The 25,454-nt window shown below is 47.8% G+C and overlaps 1 protein-coding gene across 1 annotated transcript in view; it reads left to right on the top strand.

The window, feature by feature from the left end:
- The window catches only part of LOC147108459 (uncharacterized), a 777,120-nt gene that overhangs the window by 491,820 nt on the left and 259,846 nt on the right, over positions 1 to 25,454 (top strand). The window contains exon 17 of the mRNA XM_086005101.1: positions 12,875 to 12,969. Coding sequence (XP_085861227.1) covers positions 12,875 to 12,969 — 95 coding nt within the window. The remainder of the gene's footprint in view (positions 1 to 12,874; positions 12,970 to 25,454) is intronic.

Here is a 25,454-nt window from a genome sequence, read left to right as displayed (position 1 = left end):
TCCAGCGCTTCCATGCTACTAGTAGTTGCAGCTGGATACATTTCTGGCACACATGGTCATCAGGGACACAGGCAGCATCCCTGAATTCCCACATGGAGCCTTTTGAAAGTTATTATTGAATCTGTTTCCCTTTCAGGCAGTGCATTCCAGATCACAACAACTCGCTGCGTAAAAAAGATTCTCATCTCACCTCTGGTTCTCTTGCCAACTATCTTAAATCTGTGTCCTCTGGTTATCAGCCCTCCTGTCAGTGGAAACAGTTTCTCCCTTTCTACTCTATCAAAATCCCTCATAATTTTGAACACCACTTAAATCTCCCCGTAACCTTCTTTGCTCTCAGGAGAACAGCCCCAGCTTCTCCAGTCTATCCACGTAACTAAAGTTCTTCATCCTTTGTACCATTCTAGTAAATCTTCCATGCACCCTCTCCAAGGCCTTGACATCCTTCCTAGAGTGTGGTGCCCAGAATACTCCAGCTGAGGCCTAACCAATGTTTTATAAAAGTTTAGCATAACTTCCTTGATTTAGCTCTCTATTCCTCTATTAACAAAGCCAAGGATCCCATATGCTTTTTTAACAGCCTTCTCAACTTGTCCTGTCACCTTTAAAGATTTGTGTACAAGCACCCCCGAGGTCTCTCTGTTCCTGCACCCTCTTTAAAATTGTATCGTTAATATTGCCTTTCCTCATTCTTCCTACCAAAATGCATCACGCCAAACTCCTCTGCGTTAAATTTCATCCGTCACTTGTCTGTCCATTTTACCAGTCTGTCTATGTCCTCCTGAAGACTTTTACTATCCTCCTCATTGTTTACTACATTTCTGAGTTTTGTGTCATCTGCAAACTTTGAAATGACACGGACACTGGTCCTGTCCTACAGGTACGATGTACTCGCTACCTGTGAGGACAAGGAAAAAGACTGCAGGGAGGACAGCTACAATACAGACCAAGGCACCATGGCTCAGAAGGCTGTCCAAGGGGGGAAGAGCAGAATAGAAATGTGGTAGTGATAGGGGACTCTATAATTAGGGGGATAGATAGCGTCCTCTGCAGCCAAGAACGAGAATGCCAAAGGGTGCGTTGCCAGGGTAAGGGATATCTCACAGCTGTTGCAGAGAAACTTGGAGAGGGAGGGGGTAAATCCATTTGTCGTGATCCATGTTGGAACAAACGACATAGGTAGAAACAGGGAGGAGGTCCTGCTGAAAGAGTTAGGATCTAAATTAAAAAGCAGGACCTCGAGGGTAATAATCTCTGGATTATTGCCCGAGCCACGTGCAAATTGGCATAGAAACAGGCAGATCAGGAGAATTAACACGTGGCTAAAGGGCTGGTGTGGGAAAGAGGGATTCCTTTTCATGCGACACAGGCACCAGTTCTGCACGGTGGCATAATGGTTAGCACTGTTGCCTCACAGCGCCAGGGACCCGGGTTCAAATCTGGCCTCGGGCAACTGTCTGTGTGGAGTTTGCACATTCTCCCTGTGTCTGCGTGGGTTTCCTCCGGGTGCTCCGGTTTCCTCCCACAGTCCAAAGATGTGCGGGTTAGGTTGATTTGGCTATGATAAATTGACCCTTAGTGTTAGGGGATTAAATACGTGGGGTTATGGGGATAGGGTGGGATATGTGTCGGTGCAGGCTCGATGGGCCGAAATGGCCTCTATCTGCACTGTGGGGATTCTGTGTGGATTCTGTGGAGGAAGGAGCTGTACCGATGGGACGGGCTCCACCTGAACCGGGATGGGACCTGTGTCCTAGAGGAAAGGGTAAATAGGGAGGTGGCAAAGGCTTTAAACTAGTAAGATGGAGGGAGGGATCGACAAGAAATGTAACCAGCCTAAATATAAACAAAACAGAAAAAAAGAGCATAGGAAAGAATAAAGTAAGGGAGGACATTGACGGCAAGGGAATAAATAGAGTTACAGAACAGGAGTCTAAAAAGATGGTTAAACATAAAGTAAGGAGTACATTAACAGCAGGGGAGTGCATGACAGGGAGAATACGAAAAGATTAGGAGAGAAGTAAAAAAAACAATTAGTGAGGCAAAGAGGAACTATGAAATTAAATTATCAAGGAACATAAAACAAAATAGTAATATATTTTATAGGCACATCAATTAAAAAAAGGAAGGCTGGGATGGGAATAGGGCTAGTAAGGGATAGACAGGATAATACCACAGATAACAATAGAGAGATGGCAGAATATTAAATAATTATTTTGCTTCAGTATTTACCAGGGAGATAGAACAGGTGGACATGACATTGGATGATGAGAATAGTAATGAGATAAGTGCATTTAAAATTTAAAAAGTGCATTTAAAATTTAATAAACGAATCAAACTCAAAGAGGTTAAAAAGCTTGGTCCGGATAGATTGCAACCATGCATTTTAAAAGAATCTAGGGAAGATAGCAGAGGCATTACTATGCATATTTAATAATTCATTAGAAAAAGTTGTGGTGCCAGAGGACTGGCGGATAGCTAGAGTAATACCTATATTTAAGAAGGGGGATAGAACATGTCCAGGGAATTATAGACCAGTCAGCTTAACAACAGGTGTAGAAAAAATAATGGAATCCCTACTAAAGGAGAAAATAGAAGACCATCTAGAAGCCAAAATATAATAATGATGAATAGTCAACATGGATTTCAAAAGGGAAAGTCTTGCTTGACTCACCTTATTGAATTTTTTGAAGAGGTAACAAGAGAGTAGACAATGGTAATGCAGTAGATGTAATTTATCTGGATTTTCAAAAGGCCTTCGATAAGGTACCCCATAATAGACTAATGAATAAGGTCAGAGAATGCGGAGTCAGGGGACAAGTAGCAGAATGGATTGCTGGCTAGCTTCAGGACAGAAAGCAGAGAGTAGCAGTAAAGGGTAGCTATTCACAGTGGCAGAAGGTGGGTAATGGTGTTCCACAAGGATCAGTGCTCTGAGATGTTCTCCTGAATGATGTGCAGTGAATAATTGACCAGTTGATTGTATGTGGGTGAGGTGCAGGAGGATGGGCAGTCTCCGAGAATCCCATGCTCGTCTGGAAACATTGTCTCGAGAGAGGGAGAAAATTATAAAACACAGACAAACGCAATACATCCTGAAACCCCCCCAAAGTTCCTGGTTGAGGTTGAAGTTGCTCTGCACTTGGATTTCTCCGTACACAGCTAATGTACAGAACAGTGCCAGAGCGGCACACAACACCACCTTGTCCATTGCTGCTGGTCCTGGTGCTGCCACAGACTCTCAGAGATTGTCCTTATCACAGTCGTCTGGGAGCTCATATTTATAAAGGATAAAAACACACAGCCGGATAGTGAGCCGCACCCAACAACATACTGAACTCATTTAAATCTCTCACATGACACTGCATGAAAGTGGGCTCAAGGATAACATGCATATATTTCGATTCACACAACAATCAGATCCTAGTCTCACGAACATCTAAACACACACATCAGATTCTAGTCTCATGAACATCTAAATGGATTGCTAGCTGGCTTCAAGACAGAAAGCAGAGAGTAAGGGTAAATGGTAGCTATTCATAGTGGCAGAAGGTGGGTAGTGGTGTTCCACAAGGATCAGTGCTGGGACCACTGTTGTTTACAATTTATATTAACGATTTAGACTTTGGAATCAAAAACACAATTTCTAAATTTGCGGATGATACCAAATTGGGGGGAATAGTCAATACTGAGGAGGACTGCAACAAATTACAAGAGGACATTAATAAACTTGCAGAATGGGCATATCATTGGCAAATGAAGTTCAACACAGATAAATGTGAGCTATTACATTTTGGTAGGAAGAATAGGGGGGGTCACTTATTACTTGGAGGGTGCGAGTCTAGGTGGGGTAGAGGAACAAAGGGGAATTAAGGGTTACGGGGAGCGGGCAGGAATTTGGACATGAGTCTAGGTTCGGATCGGTCATGGCCCTGTGGGTAGCAGAGCGGGCCCAGGGGCCGTGTAGCCTGACCCTGCTCCTATTTCGTGTGTCTAATTCTGTTAGATTCAGGAGATGGTTCTGTGATAGTGGATTGGCGGTTAGGATCAGATCAGCCATGATCTTATTGAATGGCGGAGCAGGCTCGAGGGGCCGATTGGCCTACTCCTGCTCCTATTTCTTATGTTCTTATGTTCTTAAATACACAAATCACTAAAAGTTGCGACACAGGTTAGCAAGGCCATAAAAAAGCAAACCAAGCACCAGGGTTTGTTTCTAGAGGTATAGAATTGAAAAGCAGGGAAGTTATGCTAAACCTGTATCGAACCTTGGTTAGACCACACTTAGAGTACTGCATACAGTTCTGGTCACCATATTATAAAAAGGATATAGAGGCACTGGAGAGGGTGCAGAGAAGATTTACAAGGATGATACCAGAAATGCGAGAGTATACATATCAGTCTGACAAACACCGTTCACCACTACTCTCTGCTTTCTGTTCCATACCCAATTTTGTATCCATGCTGCCACTGTCTCTTTAATCCCTTGGGCTTCAATCTTGCTAACAATTCTATTATGCGGAAATTTTTCAAACGCCATTTGAAAGCCCAAATGCACCATATAAACTGCACTAACCTCATGAACCCTCTCCGTTACTTCATCAAGGAACTCAATTAAGTTATTCAAACACAATTTGCCTTTAACAAATCCATGCTGAATTTCATTTGTTACCCCATACTTTTTCAAATTAATTTTGTCCCAGCTTATTTTCTCTAAAAATTTTCCCAGCACTGACGTTAGGCTGACTAACTTGTAGTTGCCGGGTTTATGGGCTAAAAATTCGGTATCGCCGCGCCAGGTCTTTAGTGCCCGAAATTTTGCGCTCGCCCGGATTCCCGTAGCGCCCGCCTGAAATTCAGTTGCGCCGCCCCAAGACGGAGGCGGGCGCTATTGCAGGGTTTGGCCGCCTCGTTTGGGGCGATGAAAGTCAGTTTCAGGCGTCCAGCTGCCGCTGCGGCACCCGATGCGGTGCGGCAGGCTGGGGTACTGCAGGCCTCCTCCTTCTCTTCAGGAGGAGCTGCCTGCAGCCGTGAGATCGCCGCTGGATTCCCCCGGCAAATGAGCCCGGCACCACGGAGAAGTGCCGGGCTCGCGGGAGTCAGACACCAATGCCGCGGGGGGGTGGTGCAGGAGTCCGGGGAGGGAGGTGCGGCCAGGCGGCCGCCGGGAAAGCGGCCGGCTGCCCCTCCACCTTTATGCGCCGGCCTCTCGGAGCTGCAAGGCACCGTTTTTCAAACGCTGTTTGCGGCCGCTACGGGCGAGGCGGCCGCAACTGAATTTGGCCATCGGCACGGAATAGCATTGGAACCGGGGCGCTGCGCACACCGATGACGTCATCGGTGCCGGCGCAGCGCTCCCGGCTAACGCCGATGTTAGGGACCAACTGAATTTCGGGCGCTAAAAAACTTCCGGCGCAAACCACTCTATAGCCAATAAGTGGGCGCAAACGCGACTGAATTTCTAGGCCTATCTCTCTCCCCTTTTATGAACAGGGGTGTATCATTTGCAATCCTCCAGTTCTCAGGTACCACTCCTATATCAGAGGAGGATTGGAAGATTGTGGCCTCTGGAGCCTCTCATTTCCACCCTTACTTCCCTCAGTAACCTCGGGTGCACTGGGTCACTGGGTGACTTTTCTACTTTAAGGATTGCCAACCGTTTAAGTACATCCTCTTAATCTATTTTGTCCTACCACCTTCAAAGATTTGAGTACTTATACCCCCCAGATCTCTGTTCCTGTACCCGCTTTAAGGAAAAGGCAGTGGACACCTAGGTGCGAACCACCCCACCGGCCGTGCACTGGGGGGATCCCCTTCCCAAGCACCAACCCTGCCCCCCACTCAGCCTCAGGCCGTGTTCTGATAGGGGAGCTTCATCCCAAGCACCAACGCCCCCCCCTCAGCCCCAGGCTGTGTTCTGATAAGGCATCCCCATCCCAAGCACCAACCCCACCACCCCCCCACATTAGCCCCAGGCCGTTTTCTGATAGGGGATCCGAATCCCACGCTCCAGCCCCAGAAGCGCTGGTCCACCCACCTGACACCTAACCTGTCTCCCGCTGAACTTACATAAACTTAAGCTCATCCAGAACTCTGCTTATCGTATCCTAACTCACACCTAGCCCCGTTCACCCATCACCCCAGTGCTAGCTGACCTCCATTGGTTGAACATAGCTCCATAGCTCCTGGTTGAACAATGCCTCGATTTTATAATTTTCATCCTAGTTTTGAAATCCCTCCATGGCTTTGTCCTTCCCAGTCTCTGTAATCTCTTTCAGCCCTAAAATCCTCCAAGATCTCTACACTACTCCTATTCTGGCCTCTTGTGCATCACCGATTTTAATCGCTTCAGCTACCTGGGTCCTAAGCTCTCAATTCCCTCCCTAAGCCTTTATGCCTCTCTACCTCTTTACTCCTTTAAAATGCTCCTTAAAACCTACCTCTTTTACCAAGCTTTTGGCTATCTGCACTAATATCTCCTTATGTGGCTCCATGTCAACTTTTGTTTGGTAACACTCCTGTGAAGCACCTTGGGATGTTTTACTACATTAAAGGCACTATATAAATGCAAGTTGCTTTTGTTGTTGCAATGCTGCGTTCTCTCAGGTATAACTCTAACATCATTATCAAACCCTCTGACAGTGCTGTTGTTTTATGATGAAATGACCTAAGACTGAACGCCAAATCTGATAACTCCTCCTACGTCAAGCCATCATCTCCCAGACTGTCACTGACCTCATCTGCTCTGTAAATCTTGCCTCCATAGCCTCCAACCTCATAGTCCCTCAACCCCCTCACAGCCTACTTCTACATCCTCCCTAAGATCCGCAAACAGGATTGTCCCGATAGACATATAGTTTCAGCCAGCTCCTGTCCCACAGGACATATTTCCTCATCTCAACTTCAATTTTCTCACCTTCTCCATTCTATACCCACCTACATCCGTGACTCTCCTGATGCACTCTGCCACTTTAACTAATTCCAGTTTCCCGAACATATCTGCATGCTTTTCACCAGGGCATACAGTCCCGCTACAACTCCATCCCCCACCAGGATGCCCAGTCCCTTTACACCTCCATCCCTCACCAGGTCGTCCAGTCCCTCTACACCTCCATCCCCCACCAGGACATCAGTCCCTTTACACCTCCATCTCCCACCAGGACATCCAGTCCCTGGCAAATATTTAAAGATCGCATGGATGAACTACAGAATTTGTTCATCCCTGTTTGGCATAAAAATAAAACAAAAAAGGTGACTCAACCGTGGCTAACAAAGGAAATTAGGGATAGCATAAGATCCAAGGAGAGAACATATCATTTGGCCAGAAAAAGCAGCAAACCTGAGGATTGGGAGCAGTTTAGGATTCAGCAAAGGAGGACAAAGAGATTAATTAAGAGGGGGGAAATAGATTATGAGAGTAAGCTTGCAGGGAACATAAAAACTGGCTGTAAAAGCTTCTATAGATATGTGAAGAGAAAAAGATTGGTGAAGTCAGAATCAGGGGAATTTATAAGGGGGAACAAAGAAATGGCAGACCAATTAAATACATACTTCGGTTCTGTCTTTGCAAAGGAGGACACAAACAACCTCCCAGAGATGTCGGGGAACATAGGGTCTAATGAGAGGGAGGAATTGAATGAAATCAGTATTTGTAGGGAAATGGTGTTAGGGAAATTGACGGGATTGAAGGCCGAGAAATCCCCAAGGCCTGATAATCTACATCCCAGGGTACTTAAGGAAGTGGCCCTAGAAATAGTAGATGCATTGCTGGTCATCTTCCAAAATTCTATAGATTCTGAAACAGTTCCCATGGATTGGAGGATACCTAATGTAACCCCACAATTTAAAAAAGGTGGTAGAGAGAAAACGGGGAAGCCTGACTTCGGTAGTGGGGAAAATGCTAGAGTCCATTATAAAAGATGTTATAACAGCACTTGAAAAACAGTGACAGGATCGGACAAAGTCAACATGGATTTACAAAAGGTAAATCATGCTTGACTAATCCACTGGAATTTTTTAAGGATGTAACTGGTAGAATAGATAAGGGAGAACCAGTGGATGTGGTGTATTTGGACTTTCAGAAGGCTTTCGATAAGGTCCCGCATCAGAGGTTAGCATGCAAAGTTAAAGCACATGGGATTGGGGGTAAGGTACTGTCTTGGATAGAGAACTGGTTGGCAGACAGGAAGCAAAGAGTTGGAATAAATGGGTCTTTTTCCGAGTGGCAGGCAGTGACTAGTGGGGTACTGCAGGGATCGGTGCTAGGACCCCAGCTATTCACAATATATATAAATGATCTAGACGAGGGAACTAGATGTAATATCTCCAAGTTTGCAGACGACAGAAAGCTGGGTGGGCATGTGTGCTGTGAGGAGGATGCAGAGAAACTCCAGTATGATTTGGACAGGTTGGGTGATTGGGCAGATGCATGGCAAATGCAGTATAATGTGGATAAATGTGAGATTATCCACTTTGGTGTCAAAAACAGGAAGACAGATTAATATCTGAATGGCAATAGATTGGGAAAAGGGGAAGTGCAACGAGACCTGGGTGTCCTTGTGCACCAGCCACTGAAAGTAAGCATGCAGGTGCAGCAGGTGGTTAAGAAGGCAAATGGTATGTTGGCCTTCACAGCGAGAGGATTTGAGTACAGGAGTAAATATGCCTTGCAGTTGTACAGGGCCTTGGTGAGACCACACCTTGAGTATTGTGTGCAGTTTTGTCGCTTTTTTTGAGGAAAGATGTTCTTGCCATGGAGAGAGTGCAGCGAAGATTCACCAGACTGATACCTGGGATGGCAAGAATGACGTATGAGGAGAGATTGGGTCGATTAGGCTTATATTCTCTAGAGTTTAGATGAATGACAGGGGATCTCATTGAAACTTGTAAAATCCTAACAGGACTAGACAGACTAGATGCAGAAAGGATGTTCCCGGTGGCGGGGAAGTCCAGAACCAGGGGTCACAGTCTAAGGATAAGGGGTACGCAATTTATGACTGAGATGAGGAGGAATTTATTCACCCACAAAGTGGTGAACCTGTGGAATTCTCTACCACACAAGGCAGTTGAGGCCAATTAATTAAATATATTCAAGAAGGAGTTAGATATATTTCTTAAGGCTAAAGGGATCAAGGGATCACGGTGGCATAGTGGTTAGCACTGTTGCCTCACAGCGCCAGGGCCCCAGGTTCGAATCCGGCCTCGGGTGACTGTCTGTGTGGAGTTTGCACATTCTCCCCGTGTTTGCGTGGGTCTCCTCCGGGTGCTCCGGTTTCCTCCCACAGTCCAAAGATGTGCGGGTTAGGTTGATTGGCTATGATAAATTGACCCTTAGTGTTAGGGGGATTAAAATATGTGGGGTTACGGAGATAGGGTGGGATATGTGTTGGTGTTGGTGTAGGGGTTACGGGGATCGGGTGGGATATGTGTCGGTGCAGGCTCGTTGGGCCAAAATGGCCTCTATCTGCACTGTGGGGTTTCTGTGATTCTGTGATTCTGTGATATGGGGAGAAAGCAGGGACAGGGTACTGAATTTGGATGATCAGCCATGATCTCATTAAATGGCGGAACAGACTCAAGGGGCCGAATGGCCCACTCCTGCTCCTACCTTCTATGTTTCTATGTATCCTTCTACACCTCCATCCCCCACCGGGACATCCAGTCCCTGCACACCTCCATCCCCCACCAGGACATCCAGTCCCTCTACACCTCCATCCCCCACCAGGACATCCAGTCCCTCTACACCTCCATCCCCCACCAGGACATCCAGTCCCTCTACACCTCCATCCCCCACCAGGACATCCAGTCCCTCTGCACCTCCATCCCCCACCAGGACGTCCAGTCCCTCTACACCTCCATCCCCCACCAGGACATCCAGTCCCTCTACACCTCCATCCCCCACCAGGACATCCAGTCCCTCCACACCTCCATCCCCCACCAGGACATCCAGTCCCTCTACAACTCCATCCCCCACCAGGACATCCAGTCCCTCTACACCTCCATCCCCCACCAGGACATCCAGTCCCTCCGCACCTCCATCCCCCACCAGGACATCCAGTCCCTCTACACCTCCATCCCCCACCAGGACATCCAGTCCCTCCGCACCTCCATCCCCCACCAGGACATCCAGTCCCTCTACACCTCCATCCCCCACCGGGACGTCCAGTCCCTTCACACCTCCATCCCCCACCAGGACATCCAGTCCCTCTACACCTCCATCCCCCACCAAGACATCCAGTCCCTCTACACCGCCATCCCCCACCAGTACATCCAGTTCCTCTACACCTCCATCCCCCACCAGGACATCCAGTCCCTCTGCACCTCCATCCCCCACCAGGACATCCAGTCCCTCCACACCTCCATCCCCCACCAGGACGTCCAGTCCCTCTACACCTCCATCCCCCACCAGGACATCCAGTCCCTCTACACCTCCATCCCCCACCAGGACATCCAGTCCCTCTACACCTCCATCCCCCACCAGGACATCCAGTCCGTCTACACCTCCATCCCCCACCAGGACATCCAGTCCCTCCACACCTCCATCCCCCACCAGGACATCCAGTCCCTCTACACCTCCATCCCCCACCAGGACATCCAGTCCCTCTACACCTCCATCCCCCACCAGGACATCCAGTCCCTCTACACCTCCATCCCCCACCAGGACATCCAGTCCCTCTACACCTCCATCCCCCACCAGGACATCCAGTCCCTCTACACCTCCATCCCCCACCAGGACATCCAGTCCCTCCGCACCTCCATCCCCCACCAGGACATCCAGTCCCTCCACACCTCCATCCCCCACCAGGACATCCAGTCCCTCTGCACCTTCATCCCCCACCAGGACATCCAGTTCCTCTACACCTCCATCCCCCACCAGGACATCCAGTTCCTCTACACCTCCATCCCCCACCAAGACATCCAGTCCCTCTGCACCTCCATCCCCCACCAGGACATCCAGTTCCTCTACACCTCCATCCCCCACCAGGACATCCAGTCCCTCTACACCTCCATCCCCCACCAGGACATCCAGTTCCTCCACACCTCCATCCCCCACCAGGACATCCAGTCCCTCTACACCTCCATCCCCCACCAGGACATCCAGTACCTCTACACCGCCATCCCCCACCAGGACATCCAGTCCCTCTACACCTCCATCCCCCACCAGGACATCCAGTCCCTCTACACCTCCATCCCCCACCAGGACGTCCAGTTCCTCTACACCTCCATCCCCCACCAGGACGTCCAGTCCCTCTACACCTCCATCCCCCACCAGGACATCCAGTCCCTCTACACCTCCTTCCCCCACCGGGACATCCAGTCCCTCTACACCTCCATCCCCCACCGAGACATCCAGTCCCTCTACACCTCCATCCCCCACCAGGACGTCCAGGTCCTCTACACCTCCATCCCCCACCAGGACGTCCAGTTCCTCCACACCTCCATCCCCCACCAGGACATCCAGTCCCTCTACACCTCCATCCCCCACCAGGACATCCAGTCCCTCTACACCGCCATCCCCCACCAGGACATCCAGTCCCTCTACACCTCCATCCCCCACCAGGACATCCAGTCCCTCTACACCTCCATCCCCCACCAGGACGTCCAGTTCCTCTACACCGCCATCCCCCACCAGGACATCCAGTCCCTCTACACCGCCATCCCCCACCAGGACGTCCAGTCCCTCTACACCTCCATCCCCCACCAGGACATCCAGTCCCTCTACACCTTCCCCCACCGGGACATCCAGTCCCTCTACACCTCCATCCCCCACCGAGACATCCAGTCCCTCTGCACCTCCATCCCCCACCAGGACATCCAGTCCCTCTACACCTCCATCCCCCACCAGGACATCCAGTCCCTCTACACCTCCATCCCCCACCAGGACATCCAGTCCCTCCACACCTCCATCCCACACCAGGACATCCAGTCCCTCTACACCTCCATCCCCCACCAGGACATCCAGTCCCTCTACACCTCCATCCCCCACCAGGACATCCAGTTCCTCTACACCTCCATCCCCCACCAGGACATCCAGTCCCTCTACACCTCCATCCCCCACCAGGACATCCAGTCCCTCTACACCTCCATCCCCCACCAGGACATCCAGTCCCTCTACACCTCCATCCCCCACCAGGACATCCAGTCCCTCTGCACCTCCATCCCCCACCAGGACGTCCAGTTCCTCTACACCTCCATCCCCCACCAGGACGTCCAGTCCCTCTACACCTCCATCCCCCACCAGGACATACAGCCATGATAGGGTCTCCCTTGGCCTTATCTTCCACCCTTCGCATTCGATGGATTATGCTGTGCTATTCCTGCCACCTTCAACGCAATGCCATAACAAACGTATCTTCCCCTCCTCTTTCCTTTCAGCATTCTGTAAGGACCATCCCCTCTGTGTCACCTTGATCCACTCCTCCATCACCCCTAACACCTTTACTCCCATTCAGAATGAATTAAATCTGTGGCTTATCCATCTTCAGTATCTCCCACTGCTGTTTGATCTGCCATTTTCCCCATACTTATGGACTGATTAATGTTATCATAATATCTTTCATCAGTTGGTCAATTAATTGGATATGGAAAGATTGTGCTGAGTAATATTGGATCATAAAATGACATAGGACCAGAGTGGTTTCCAGTGTGTTCTATTTTTAAAAATACCATACATCTCTCAAACCTCTAAGTCACTTCTTTTGCCAAAGAACTATCCAGCTTCTTTTGAATTTGTAAAGACTATCCATGACCATCGTCCCCAGTCTGTGTGAAGTTGTTAAATCTAAGTTGTATGATTGCTTTCTCTGTTACATTCTTGTTATCATTGCAGCCAATGAGATTTGACATGGTGGCATAATATTTATTTTCTCTGCAGAAGCACTCTCAAAGGATTGACACTTTTACCAAGTTGTCTCTGAAATCTGTTCAGCAAAGGATGTCATCAACAAACCTTCAGATCCATGGCTACAGGTTTGCACTGTGATATTTAATATCAGAAAAATGAAACAAAGCTGTGCTCAGGACTGAATCAGACCTTTCTGCATTGCTCAGAGCTTTGGAATTGGCTTTGTACCATAATGTCCTGTGTCTCAGCCCTGCACTCCTTATACCTCTTTCCTTCTTCTTCTACTTGATTGATAATTGCCTGCCAGTATCGCCCTCCATTGTCTCTTCTCCACCTTAATCCTTGTTCACCACCTTGAATTGAGTCCTCCTCCATCCTCAGTTGTCATGTCAACCATCATAGAGCTCTAGCAATCAGCTGCACCCCCGAAGCACCTGACCCTTCTCTCCAGCTCCCCGTCCTATCCTTAAGCTCTGATTAGCATCCATGTATCAGAAATACCCCAGCCTTAACTGCTAGCAATTGCCATATGCAGATCATTGCCCTCATACCCTTCTTTATTTGTTGTGTGATTTAGCCTGCACTTAAACATGTTTGCTAAGTTAACATACTTTTAAGAAAACTTAATTTAAAGCTTAATATAAGGGGGCTAAATTAGATAGCCCCCAAAAACGGGCCCAGCAATCGTGCTGCGCGATTAATTCGCGCCCGTTGAGCCCGATGCAGGCAGCACGTAGACTTTGTGCTGCCTGCTAATTTAAATGATAGCAGCTTGCAGCCCAGCACTGAATGCGCTGTTGAGTAGCTACACGCCTCAGCAGGGGTCCCAAGTTCGTGCGAGGCTAGCACCACTTAAAGCAGCCTGCACTACTTAAAGGGGAGATGCATTCTGGCTGCAGCAGCTGCTGAAAGTGGCTGTGGAAGACATTCTGAGCAGGAAGAAGGCGTACTAATGGCACAACAAGGGAGAGAGTGGGCTCCAAGATTTTCCGACGCAGCATTGGAGGCCTTGGTGCATGAGGTGGACAGGAGGAGCGAGGTCCTCTATGCACAGGGGACCGAAAGGCCCTCCAGACAAACTGTGAGAAGGCAATGGGAGCAAGTAGCTGTCGGGATCAATGCCAGCAGTATAGCCCTGAGGACCTGGTTGCCGCAAGCAGTTTAATGACCTCTCACGAGTGGTCAAGGTCAGTTAATTCATCTTCAACTGGCATATCTTTACAACTGAACCAATTGGCTCAGACGCTGTTCAATTCACCACCCCACCTTCACTCACCTACCAGCAATCACTATCAATCATGACTCATACCTCACATTCATAGCTTCACCTCACCCTCACACACTTAGCACTAGTGCAAGCCTCATACCCACATCTCATAGCTTGCACACTATAGTAATCTGGGATGTTATGATTAAGGTTATCCACCAGGTGGTGCTGTAGCCAATGCTGCTGCTAAGGTCATAGAAACATAGAAGATAGGAGCAGGAGTAGGCCATTCGGCCCCTCGAGCCTACTCCGCCATTCGATGAGATCATGGCTGATCATCCAAACTCAGTACCCCGTACCTGCCTCCTCCCCATATCCCTTGATACCTTTAGCTCTAAGAAATATATCTAACTCCTTCTTGAATATATTTAACTTGGCCTCAACCGCCTTCTGTGGTAGAGAATTCCACAGGTTCACCACTCTCTGGGTGAAGAAATTCTTCCTCATCTCTGTCCTAAATGGCTTACCCCTTATCCTTAGACTATGGCCCCTGGTTCTGGACTCTCCGACCATCGGGAACATTCTACCTGCATCTAGTTTGTCCAGACCTGTCAGAATTTTATAAGTTTCGATGAGATCCCCTCATTCTTCTAAACTCCAGCGAGTATAAGCCCAATCGACCCAATCTCTCCTGATACGTCATTCCTGCCATCCCAGGGATCAGCCTTGTGAATCTTCGCTGAACTCCTTCCATGGCAAGAACATCCTTCCTCAGATAAGGCGACCAAAACTGCACACAGTACTCAAGGTGTGGTCTCACCAAGGCCCTGTACAACTGCAGTAGGACATCCTTGCTCCTGTACTCAAACCCTTTCGCTATGAAGGCCAACATACCATTTGCCTTCTTCACCGCCTGCTGCACCTGCATGCTTACCTTCAGCGACTGGTGCACAAGGACACCCAGGTCTCGTTGCACTTCCCCTTCTCCCAATCTATTGCCATTCAGATAATAGTCTGCCTTTCTGTTTTTGACACCAAAGTGGATAACCTCGCATTTATCCACGTTATATTGCATCTGCCACGCTTCTGCCCAATCACCCAACCTGTCCAAATCATCCTGGAGTTTCTCGGTATCCTCCTCGCAGCACACATGCCCACCCAGCTTTGTGTTGTCTGCAAACTTGGAGATATTACATCTAGTTCCCTTATCTAGATCATTAATGTATATTGTGAATAGCTGGGGTCCAAGGACCGATCGCTGCGGTACCCCACTAGTCACTGCCTGCCACTCGGAAAAAGACCCGTTAATTCCTACTCTCTGCTTTCTGTCCGCCAACCAGTTCTCTATCCAAGTCAATACCTTGCCCCCAATCCCATGTGCCTTAACTTTACACGCTAATCTCTTATGCGGGACCTTATCGAAAGCCTTTTGAAAGTCCAAATACACCACACCTACTGGTTCTCCCTTATCTATTTTCCCAGTTACATCCTCAAAAAATCCCAGTAGATTAGTCAAGCACGATTTACCTTTTTTAAATCCATGCTGACTTTGTCCGATCCTGTCACTGTTTTCCAAGTGCTCAGCTATTACATCCTTTACAATGGACTCTGACATTTTCCCCGCTACCGATGTCAGGCTTACCGGTCTGTAATTCCCCGCTTTCTCTCTACCACCCTTTTTGAATAGTGGGGTAACATTAGCTACCCTTCAATCCATGTTAAGGTCAGAGGTTTGCTTCCTGTTAAGGTCAGAGGTTTGCTGCCTGTCAAGGTCAGCAAAGGTGAAATGCCAGGATGCAGGCATGATGTTTGTTGCTCTGTTTGTTAATAAAGCACTCATGCTAATTCTATGATATCGCCTCTTCGAGCCCTGGTCTCACTACATGGATTTATCACATTTGGTGACGAGGTAACTAAAGGACCCTGAATAAAGAAGAAAAGTCTGCCAGGACGTTTAAACAACAAAATTACGAGCTACAGTTAGCTACCAGCTGGAAGAGAGCATGGCTGCCGTGGTGGGAACGGTTTCCGCTTTTGATAGTCAAGCACAAACCTGGGAGGAATACTGTGAAGTGTTGGGTTATTTTTTCGAAGCAAATGAAATAAATGATGCCGGAAAAAGGAAAGCCATTCTGCTTAGTTCAGTGGGAAGCCAAACCTACAGTTTGATGAAGAATCTGCTCAGTCCTGAAAGGCCTGGAGACAAATCATTTGTTGAATTAGTGGCTTTGCTAAAAGAACATTTCAACCCTAAGCCTAGTGAGATTGTACAGTGGTTCAAGTTTAATTCAAGGAACAGGAAAGAGGAAGAGAGCGTAATGGACTATGTAGCGGTGTTGCGTAAATTAGCACAAGATTGCAATTATGGGAACAAACTGAAGGAAATGCTGCGAGATAGGCTAGTTTGCAGAATTATGGACGACCGAATGCAGCGTAGATTATTATCCGAGACTGGGCTTACTTATGAAAAAGCATTGGAACTTGCTCAAGCCATAGAGACAACGAACCGAGATGTAAAAGAAATACAGGGTTCAGACAGGGCTAATGCTATGCAAGCTGCAGGTCAGGTTGTTGTGCACCAGTTGAACATGCGTCAGAAACCACAACGTGAGCATGTGAATGCATGTTATAGATGCAAGGGCGATCACCTGGCGAGTGAATGTCGGTTTCTGGAGGAAAAGTGCTACAAGGACACATAAAACGAGCTTGCAGGGCGAAATCACCTGTGGAGGAATCCAAACCAAAACGGGGAGGACAGCAAAATCAAGGGAGAGAAGTGAAAAAACATGGAGCACACCACATCAGCGGGGAAGCTGAGGAAGAAGAGGACATGTTCATAATGTATAGCATATTAGAGAACATTCCAAAAGTGGCTCCTATCACATTGCAACTGACAGTAAATGACTCTAAGGTGAACTTTGAAGTGGATACAGGGTGCGGCGTGACCATAATGAACAAGGCAGAGTACTCAAAATTGTGGAACCGTGCAAAAGTTCCCGAGTTAAAGCCTTGCTCCCTGCATCTTAAAACATATACAGGTGAACGAATAGCGACATTAGGTACAGCTAATGTAACTGTGCAACACAGGGACACAGTGGAACAGCTACCTGTAGTTATAGTATCGGGTACCGGGCCAAACCTGTTAGGTCGGGGCTGGATAAAAGAACTTAAATTAGACTGGGGAGCAGTAGATCAAATAGATGCGGGCAAGCAGTTGACTTTGCAAGAAGTGTTGAGTGAACATGAGAATGTGTTCAAGGAGGAACTTGGCACATTTAATGGCCCCCCAGCTAAGATTTATGTAGACAAGGAGGCACTGCCAAGGTTTTTTAAACAACGACCTGTGTCTTATGCCATGAAGCCAAAGGTAGAGGCTGAGCTTGACCGTCTATTGAGAGAGAACATACTGGAGCCAGTGAAATGTCCGGAATGGGCAGCTCCCATAGTACCTGTTTTAAAACCGGACAATTCGGTAAGACTCTGTGGAGACTATAAATTGACAGTCAATCGGGTGTCGAAACTAGAGCAGTATCCGATTCCCAAAACAGAGGATCTCTTTGCAAACCTGGCTGGAGGAAAGAAATTCACAAAGTTGGATATGAGTCATGCCTACTTGCAGATTACACTGGATGATGAATCAAAGAAGTATGTCACCATAAATACAAACAAGGGCTTGTTTACATATAACCGCTTACCGCTTGGTGTCTAATCTAGTCCAGCTATCTTCCAGAGGACAATCGAAGGTGTACTGCAAGGGATTCCACATGTTTCCATCTATCTGGATGACATTCTGGTGACGGGAAGAACCGACCAGGAGCATCTGAGCACTCTGAGAGAGGTACTACAGAGATTGGAGAGGGCAGGGTTCCGGCTCAAGAGGAGTAAGTGCACTTTCCTGGGGAATGAGGCAGTGTTCCTGGGACACAGAGTGGACGCCAGTGGGCTCCATCCACTCAAGGAGAAGGTACAAGCACTGCAGGACGCCCCTGCTCTGACAAATGTGGCTGAGTTAAATGCTTACCTGGGACTGCTGAACTATTATAACAGGTTTTTACCAAACTTGTCAACTGTGTTAGCACCTCTTCACAAACTACTGCACAAGGAGACACAGTTGCAGTGGGGAGAGGAGCAGGGGATTTCATTTGAACAGTCCAAGAAACTGTCGTCGGATGTGCTGGTTCACTACAATGCAGAGAAAGACATCATTCTCTCTTGTGACACTTCACCTTACGGGGTGGGGGCAGTTCTTTCACACTGCATGGAAGATGGAACTGAAAGACCAATAGGGTTTATGTCCCGAACTCTAACACCAGCGGAAAAAAACTATTCCCAGTTAGACAAAGAGGGGTTAGCAGTAATGTTTGGGTTACAGAGGTTCCACAAGTACACATATGGCAGGAAGTTCACCATATGCACTGATCATAAACCTCTTCTCTCTCTTTTCAATGAAATGAAAGCAGTTCCACAGGTGGTGTCACCCCAGATCCAGAGGTGGGCAGTGACGTTGAGGGCATATGAGTATGTCATCGTCTACAAGGCGGGCAAGTACCATGGGAACGCAGATGCCTTGAGCCGTCTTCCACTGCCAGGCACACCTATCATTGCAGCTCCAGAGGACAGAGTTTTGATGTTGGAGGACACTGACACGGCACTTGTGACTGCAGAGCAAGTAAGAACATGGACAGGTAAAGAGCCAGTACTGTCTAGAGTTCGAAAATATGTGGTGAGGGGATGGCCACAGTATCCAGAAGGGGCTGACTTCACACCCTACAGTGTCAGGAAAACAGAGCTGAGTGTGCAGGATGGTTGCGTGTTGTGGGGAGCACGAGTGATTATTCCACAGCCAGCACGACAGTCTATCCTAGAGCAACTACATCAGTGTCATCCTGGGGTCTTGCGTATGAAAGCCTTGGCTGGGAGTTACTTGTGGTGGCCAAAGCTAGATGAGGAGATAGAAAATCTAGTCAAGACATTCAGCACTTGTCAGGAACACCGGAAGGCACCAGCAGCGGCTCCTCTCCACCCCTGGGAGTGGCCGGATAAACCATGGAGAAGATTGCACTTAGATTATGCGGGTCCATTCATGGGGAAGATGCTCCTCATAATCATTGATGCACATTCCAAATGGATGGATGTTTATCCTGTAAATTCTGCTTCTGCCACTACTACTATAGACTGCCTGTGTCGGAGCTTCAGTAATCAAGGGCTACCGGAGATCGTGGTGAGTGACAATGCCACTTGTTTTGTGAGTACAGACACAAAAGAGTTCTTGAGAAAAAATGGCATAGTGCAGGTGACCTCGGCTCCATATCACCCGTCCTCGAATGGACTTGCGGAGAGAGCCGTACAAACATTTAAGGAGATGATGAAAAAAAGTGCAGAAGGGAGTTCTGAGTGCTGAGAGGGTCGTGGATTACACGTTTGATGAGTTGGTCACACCGCAGGTTAGGGCTGCACAGGCAGAAGGGAAATGGGTGACTACCAGGCGGAGCAATAGAAGCAGGCAGGTAGTGCAGGGGACCCCTGTGGCCATCCCCCTTTCAAACAGGTATACCAATTTGGATACTGTTGATGGGGATGACTCACCAGGGGAAGGCAGCAGCAGCCAACTTCCTGGCACCAGGGATGCTTCTGCTGCTCAGGAAGGGAGGAAAAAGAGTGGGAGAGCAATAGTGGTAGGGGATTCTATCGTAAGGGGAACAGATAGGCGTTTCTGTGGCCGTAGACGTGACTCTAGGATGGTTTGTTGCCTCCCTGGTGCCAGGGTCAAGGATGTCACTGAACGGCTGCAGGGCATTCTGAAGGGGGAGGGTGAACAAGCAGAGGTTGTGGTTCACATTGGGACCAACGACATAGGTAGGAAGAGGGATGAGGTCCTGCAGCAAGAATTTAGGGAGCTAGGTAGCAGATTAAAGAGTAGGACCTCAAAGGTTGTAATCTCTGGCTTACTCCCGGTGCCATGTGCTAGTGAGTATAGGAATAGGAGGATAGAACAGATGAATGCGTGGCTAAAGAGTTGGTGCAGGAGGGAGGGCTTTAGTTTCCTGGATCACTGGGCCTGCTTCTGGGGAAGGTGGGACTTGTACAAGTCGGATGGGTTGCACCTGAACCAGAGCGGGACAAATATCCTTGCGGGGAGGTTTGCTAGCACTGTTCGGGGGGGTTTAAACTAAAATGGCAGGGGGTTGGGAACCTGAGCAGGGAGACAAAGGAAAGGGAAACAGGGATAAAAGCAAAAGATAGGAAGGAGAAAAACAAAAGTGGCAGTCAGAGAAATCAACGGTTTAAATCAAACGTGGCCACAGTAAATAATAATTCTAAATGGTCTAAGAGCGTTAAAAAAACAAGCCTGAAGGCATTGTGTCTTAATGCGAGGAGCATTTGTAATAAGGTGGATGAATTGGCTGCACAAATAGAGGTAAACGAATATGATTTGGTTGGGATTACGGAAACGTGGCTCAAGGATGGCCAAGACTGGGAACTCAACATCCAGGGGTATTCGATATTCAGGAAAGATAGGCAAAAAGGAAAGGGAGGTGGGGTAGCATTACTGGTTAAAGAAGGGATTAATACAATTGTAATGAAGGATATTAGCTCTGATGATGTGGAATCTGTATGGGTAGAATTGAGAAATACTAAGGGGGAAAAAACATTAGTGGGAGTGGTATATAGACCTCCAAACAGTAAGGCGGAGGTTGGGGATGGCATTAAAAGGGAAATTAAAGAAGCGTGCAATAAGGGCACAGCAGTCATCATGGGTGACTTTAATCTACATATAGATTGGGCCAACCAAATTAGTAACAATACTGTGGAGGAGGAATTCCTGGAGTGTTTACGGGATGGTTTCCTGGACCAATATGTCGAGGAACCAACCAGAGATCAGGCCGTCTTAGACTGGGTATTATGTAATGAGAAAGGATTAATTAGCAATCTTTTTGTACGAGCCCCTTGGGTCGGAGCGATCATAATATGATCGAATTCTTCATTAAGATGGAGAATGAAGTAGTTGACTCAGAGACAAGGGTCCTCAATTTAAATAAAGGAAACTACGATGGTCTGAGGAGCGAGTTGGGTAGGATTGATTGGGGAATGGCACTCAAAGGGTTGACGGTGGATAGGCAATGGCAAACATTCAAAGGCCGAATGGATGAGCTACAGAATTTGTTCATCCCAGTTTGGCATAAAAATAAAACAAAAAAGGTGACTGAACCGTGGTTAACAAGGGAAATTAGGGATAGCATAAGATCCAAGGAGAGGACATATAAATTGGCCAGAAAAAGCAGTAAACCTGAGGATTGGGAGCAGTTTAGGAGTCAACAAAGGAGGACAAAGGGATTAATTAAGAAAGGGAAAATAGAATATGAGAGTAAGCTATCAGGGAACATAAAAACTGACTGTAAAAGCTTTTATAGATATGTGAAGAGAAAAAGATTGGTGAAGTCAAGCGTAGGTCCCTTGCAGTCAGAATCAGGGGAATTTATAATGGGAAACAAGGAAATGGCAGACCAACTAAATACATACTTTGGTTCTGTCTTCACAAAGGAGGACACAAATAACCTCCCAGAGATGCCGGGGAACATAGGGTCTGATGAAAGGGAGGAACTGAAAGAAATCAGTATTTGTAGGGAAATGGTGTTAGGAAAATTGATGGGACTGAAGGCCGATAAATCCCCAGGGCCTGATGGTCTACATCCCAGGGTACTTAAGGAAGTGGCCCTAGAGATAGTAGATGCATTGCTGGTCATCTTCCAGAACTCAATAGACTCTGGAACGGTACCCATGGATTGGAGGGTAGCTAATGTTACCCCACTATTCAAAAAAGGTGGTAGAGAAAAAGCGGGGAATTATAGACCGGTAAGCCTGACATCGGTAGTGGGGAAAATGCTAGAGTCTATTATAAAAGATGTAATAGCAGAGCACTTGGAAAGCAGTGACAGGATCGGACAACGTAAATCATGCTTGACTAATCTACTGGAATTTTTTGAGGATGTAACTGGTAAAATAGATAAGGGAGAACCAGTGGATGTGGTGTATTTGGACTTTCAGAAGGCTTTCGATAAGGTCCCACATAAGAGATTAGCGTGAAAAATTAAGGCAGATGGGATTGGTGGCAAGGTATTGAGTTGGATAGAGAACTGGTTGGCGGACAGAAAGCAAACAGTCGGAATAAACGGGTCATTTTCCAAGTGGCAGGCAGTGACTAGTGGGGTACTGCAAGGATCGGTCCTAGGACCCAGCTGGTCACAGTATATATTAATGATCTGGACGAGGGAATTGGATGTAATATCTCCAAATTTGCAGACGACACAAAGCTGGGTGGGAGGGTAAGCTGTGAGGAGGATGTCGTGAAACTCCAGTACGATTTGGACAGGTTGGGTGATTGGGCAGAAACATGGCAAATGCACTATAATGTGGATAAATGTGAGGTTATCCACTTTGGTGGCAAAAACAGGAAGGCAGATTATTATTTGAATGGCAATAGATTGGGAGAAGGGGAAGTGCAAAGAGACCTGGGTGTTATTGTGCACCAGTCGCTGAAGGTAAGCATGCAGGTGCAGCAGGCGGTTAAGAAGGCCTTCGTAGCAAGAGGGTTCGAGTGCAGGAACAAGGATGTCTTGCTGCAGTTGTACAGGGCCTTGGTGAGGCCGCACCTTGAGTATTGTGTGCAGTTTTGGTCGCCTTACCTGAGGAAGGACGTTCTTGCCATGGGAGGAGTGCAGCGAAGATTCACCAGGCTGATACCTGGGATGGCAGGAATGACGTATGAGGAGAGATTGTGTCGATTGGGCTTATACTCACTGGAGTTTAGAAGATTGAGAGGGGATCTCATCGAAACCTATAAAATTCTGTCAGGCCTGGACAGACTAGATGCAGGAAGGATGTTTCTGATGGCCGGGGAGTCCAGAACCAGGGGTCATAGTCTAAGGATAAGCGGTAAGCCATTTAGGACTGAAATGAGGAGGAATTTCTTCACCCAGAGAGTGGTGAACCTGTGGAATTCTCTACCACAGATGGCGGTGGAGGCCAGTTCATTAAATATATTCAAGAAAGAGTTGGATATATTTCTTAAGGCTAAAGGGATCAAGGGATATGGGGAGAAGGCAGGGACAGGGTACTGAATTTGGATGATCAGCCATGATCTCATTGAATGGCGGAGCAGGCTCGAAGGGCCGAATGGCCTACTCCTGCTCCTATCTTCTATGTTTCTATGTTTAGCAGCCAAAGTGTCATGTGTTCTGTTCAGCTACAGAATAACACCTCAATCCACCACAGGACGCTCTCCTGCTGAGATGTTATTAGGTCGTAGACTACGCTCCACTCTTGACCTTGTCCACCCAGACCTAAAAAGGAAAATGGAAAACAGACAAAACATACAAAAAGAGAACCATGACAAAAGAACAAAGACCCGAAGTTTTGGAGAAGGAGATGCGGTCCTTACTAGGAATTTCAGTTATGGACCAAAGTGGATTCCTGGCTTCATAGACTCAATGGCAGGTCCAGTATCATACAAGGTCATGTTGGGAGATGGTAGGGTAGTATGCAGACATGTAGATCAGATACTTCCCAGACAAGGGGAAATTGAAATGAAGGGTCCAGATGCAATGACTGAAGACAGGGTTGCCCCCAGTTATCCAAGTGCATCTGTGGTGCCACCACCAGGGACAGAGACAATTCCACAGGAACCTATTCGTCAAGAGGAAACCATCGTTGCAGAGTCAGATACTCTGAGCACTGCTCAGGAGCAGCTGGTGGCTTCACCACAAACAAGCAGGGACTTTACTGTTAGACGTTCACAAAGGCCTCGCAAGCCACCAGAGAGATTGATACTGAACTGTTAGATTCGTCAAGTATGGAACATGATGAATGGAGACTCCTTATGTGACCCTCAGGAATGGTTGTTTGTTAAGAAATTCACACTGAAATCTTAAGGGAGGAGGGATATCGTAATCTGGGATGTTATGATTAAGGTTATCCACCAGGTGGTGCTGTAGCCAATGCTGCTGCTAAGGTCAGAGGTTTGCTTCCTGTTAAGGTCAGAGGTTTGCTTCCTGTCAAGGTCAGCAAAGGTGAAATGCCAGGATGCAGGCATGATGTTTGTTGCTCTGTTTGTTAATAAAGTACTCATGCTAATTCTACGATATCACCTCTTCGAGTCCTGGTCTCACTACATGGATTTATCAGACACACACTGTCAGCTATTCAACCATGGCAGGCACATTACCCAAACACATTGCACCACACTCACTGACACACGTCCCTCTCTTGCAAGACAAGGTGGCTCATAACCGAAGGCAGCAGGAGCTAATCGACAGGAGGCAGACACAGCTGCATGACCTTTTCCCCATGGAGGAGACGGTGGTGGAGATTATTGGAGTGGCCATCGCTGAGCCTGAGGTCTCAACCGATCCAAGATGATGGTATCCTCACACGTAAACCTCCTTCTCATATCCCCCTTAGCTCACAACCTCTTCTGATTTACAAGCTGCAGATGGTGTAAGCATGCACCCCTTGCTTTCCACTCCCGCCTCCCCCAACACCCCTCTCTGCAACCCTAAACTTGTGCCTTTCTCCTTTCAGAACTCCAACCTGGCAGTGGAGGCGCAACAACCGGAAGAGGAAGAAGGCATAGAAACATAGAAGATAGGAGCAGGAGTAGGCCATTCGGCCCCTCGAGCCTGCTCCGCCATTCAATGCGATCTTGGCTGATCAACCAAATTCAGTACCCGGTCCCTGCTTTCTCCCCATACCCCTTGATCCCTTTAGCCTTAAGAAATATATCCAACTCCTTCTTGAATATATTTAATGTATTGGCCTCTACTGCCTTCTGTGGTAGAGAATTCCACAGGTTCACCACTCTCTGGGTGAAGAAATTCCTCCTCATTTCTGTCCTAAAAGGCCTACCCCTTATCCTTAGACTATGACCCCTGGTTCTGGACTCCCTGACCATCGGGAACATCCTTCCTGCATCTAGTCTGTCCAGTCCTGTCAGAATTTTATAAGTTTCAATGAGATCCCCTCTCATTTTTCTAAACTCCAGCGAGTACAAGCCCAATCGTCCCAATCTCTCCTCATACGTCATTCCTGCCATTCCAGGTATCAGCCTGGTGAATCTTCACTGAACTCCTTCCATGGCAAGAACATCCTTCCTCAAATAAGGCGACCAAAACTGCACACAATACTCAAGATGTGGTCTCACCAAGGCCCTGTACAACTGCAGCAAGACATCCTTGTTCCTGTACTCAAACCCTCTCGCTACGAAGGCCAACATACCATTTGCCTTCTTAACCGCCTGCTGCACCTGCATGCTTACCTTCAGCGACTGGTGCACAAGGACACCCAGGTCTCGTTGCACTTCCCCTTTTCCCAATCTATTGCCATTCAGACAATAATCTGCCTTCTTGT

This window comes from Somniosus microcephalus, chromosome 13 (assembly GCF_052327205.1).
Source record: "Somniosus microcephalus isolate GS21.2 chromosome 13, FLI_Smic_1.0, whole genome shotgun sequence".
Classification (NCBI taxonomy): domain Eukaryota; kingdom Metazoa; phylum Chordata; class Chondrichthyes; order Squaliformes; family Somniosidae; genus Somniosus; species Somniosus microcephalus.
This window is presented reverse-complemented; position numbering and strand designations above follow the sequence as displayed.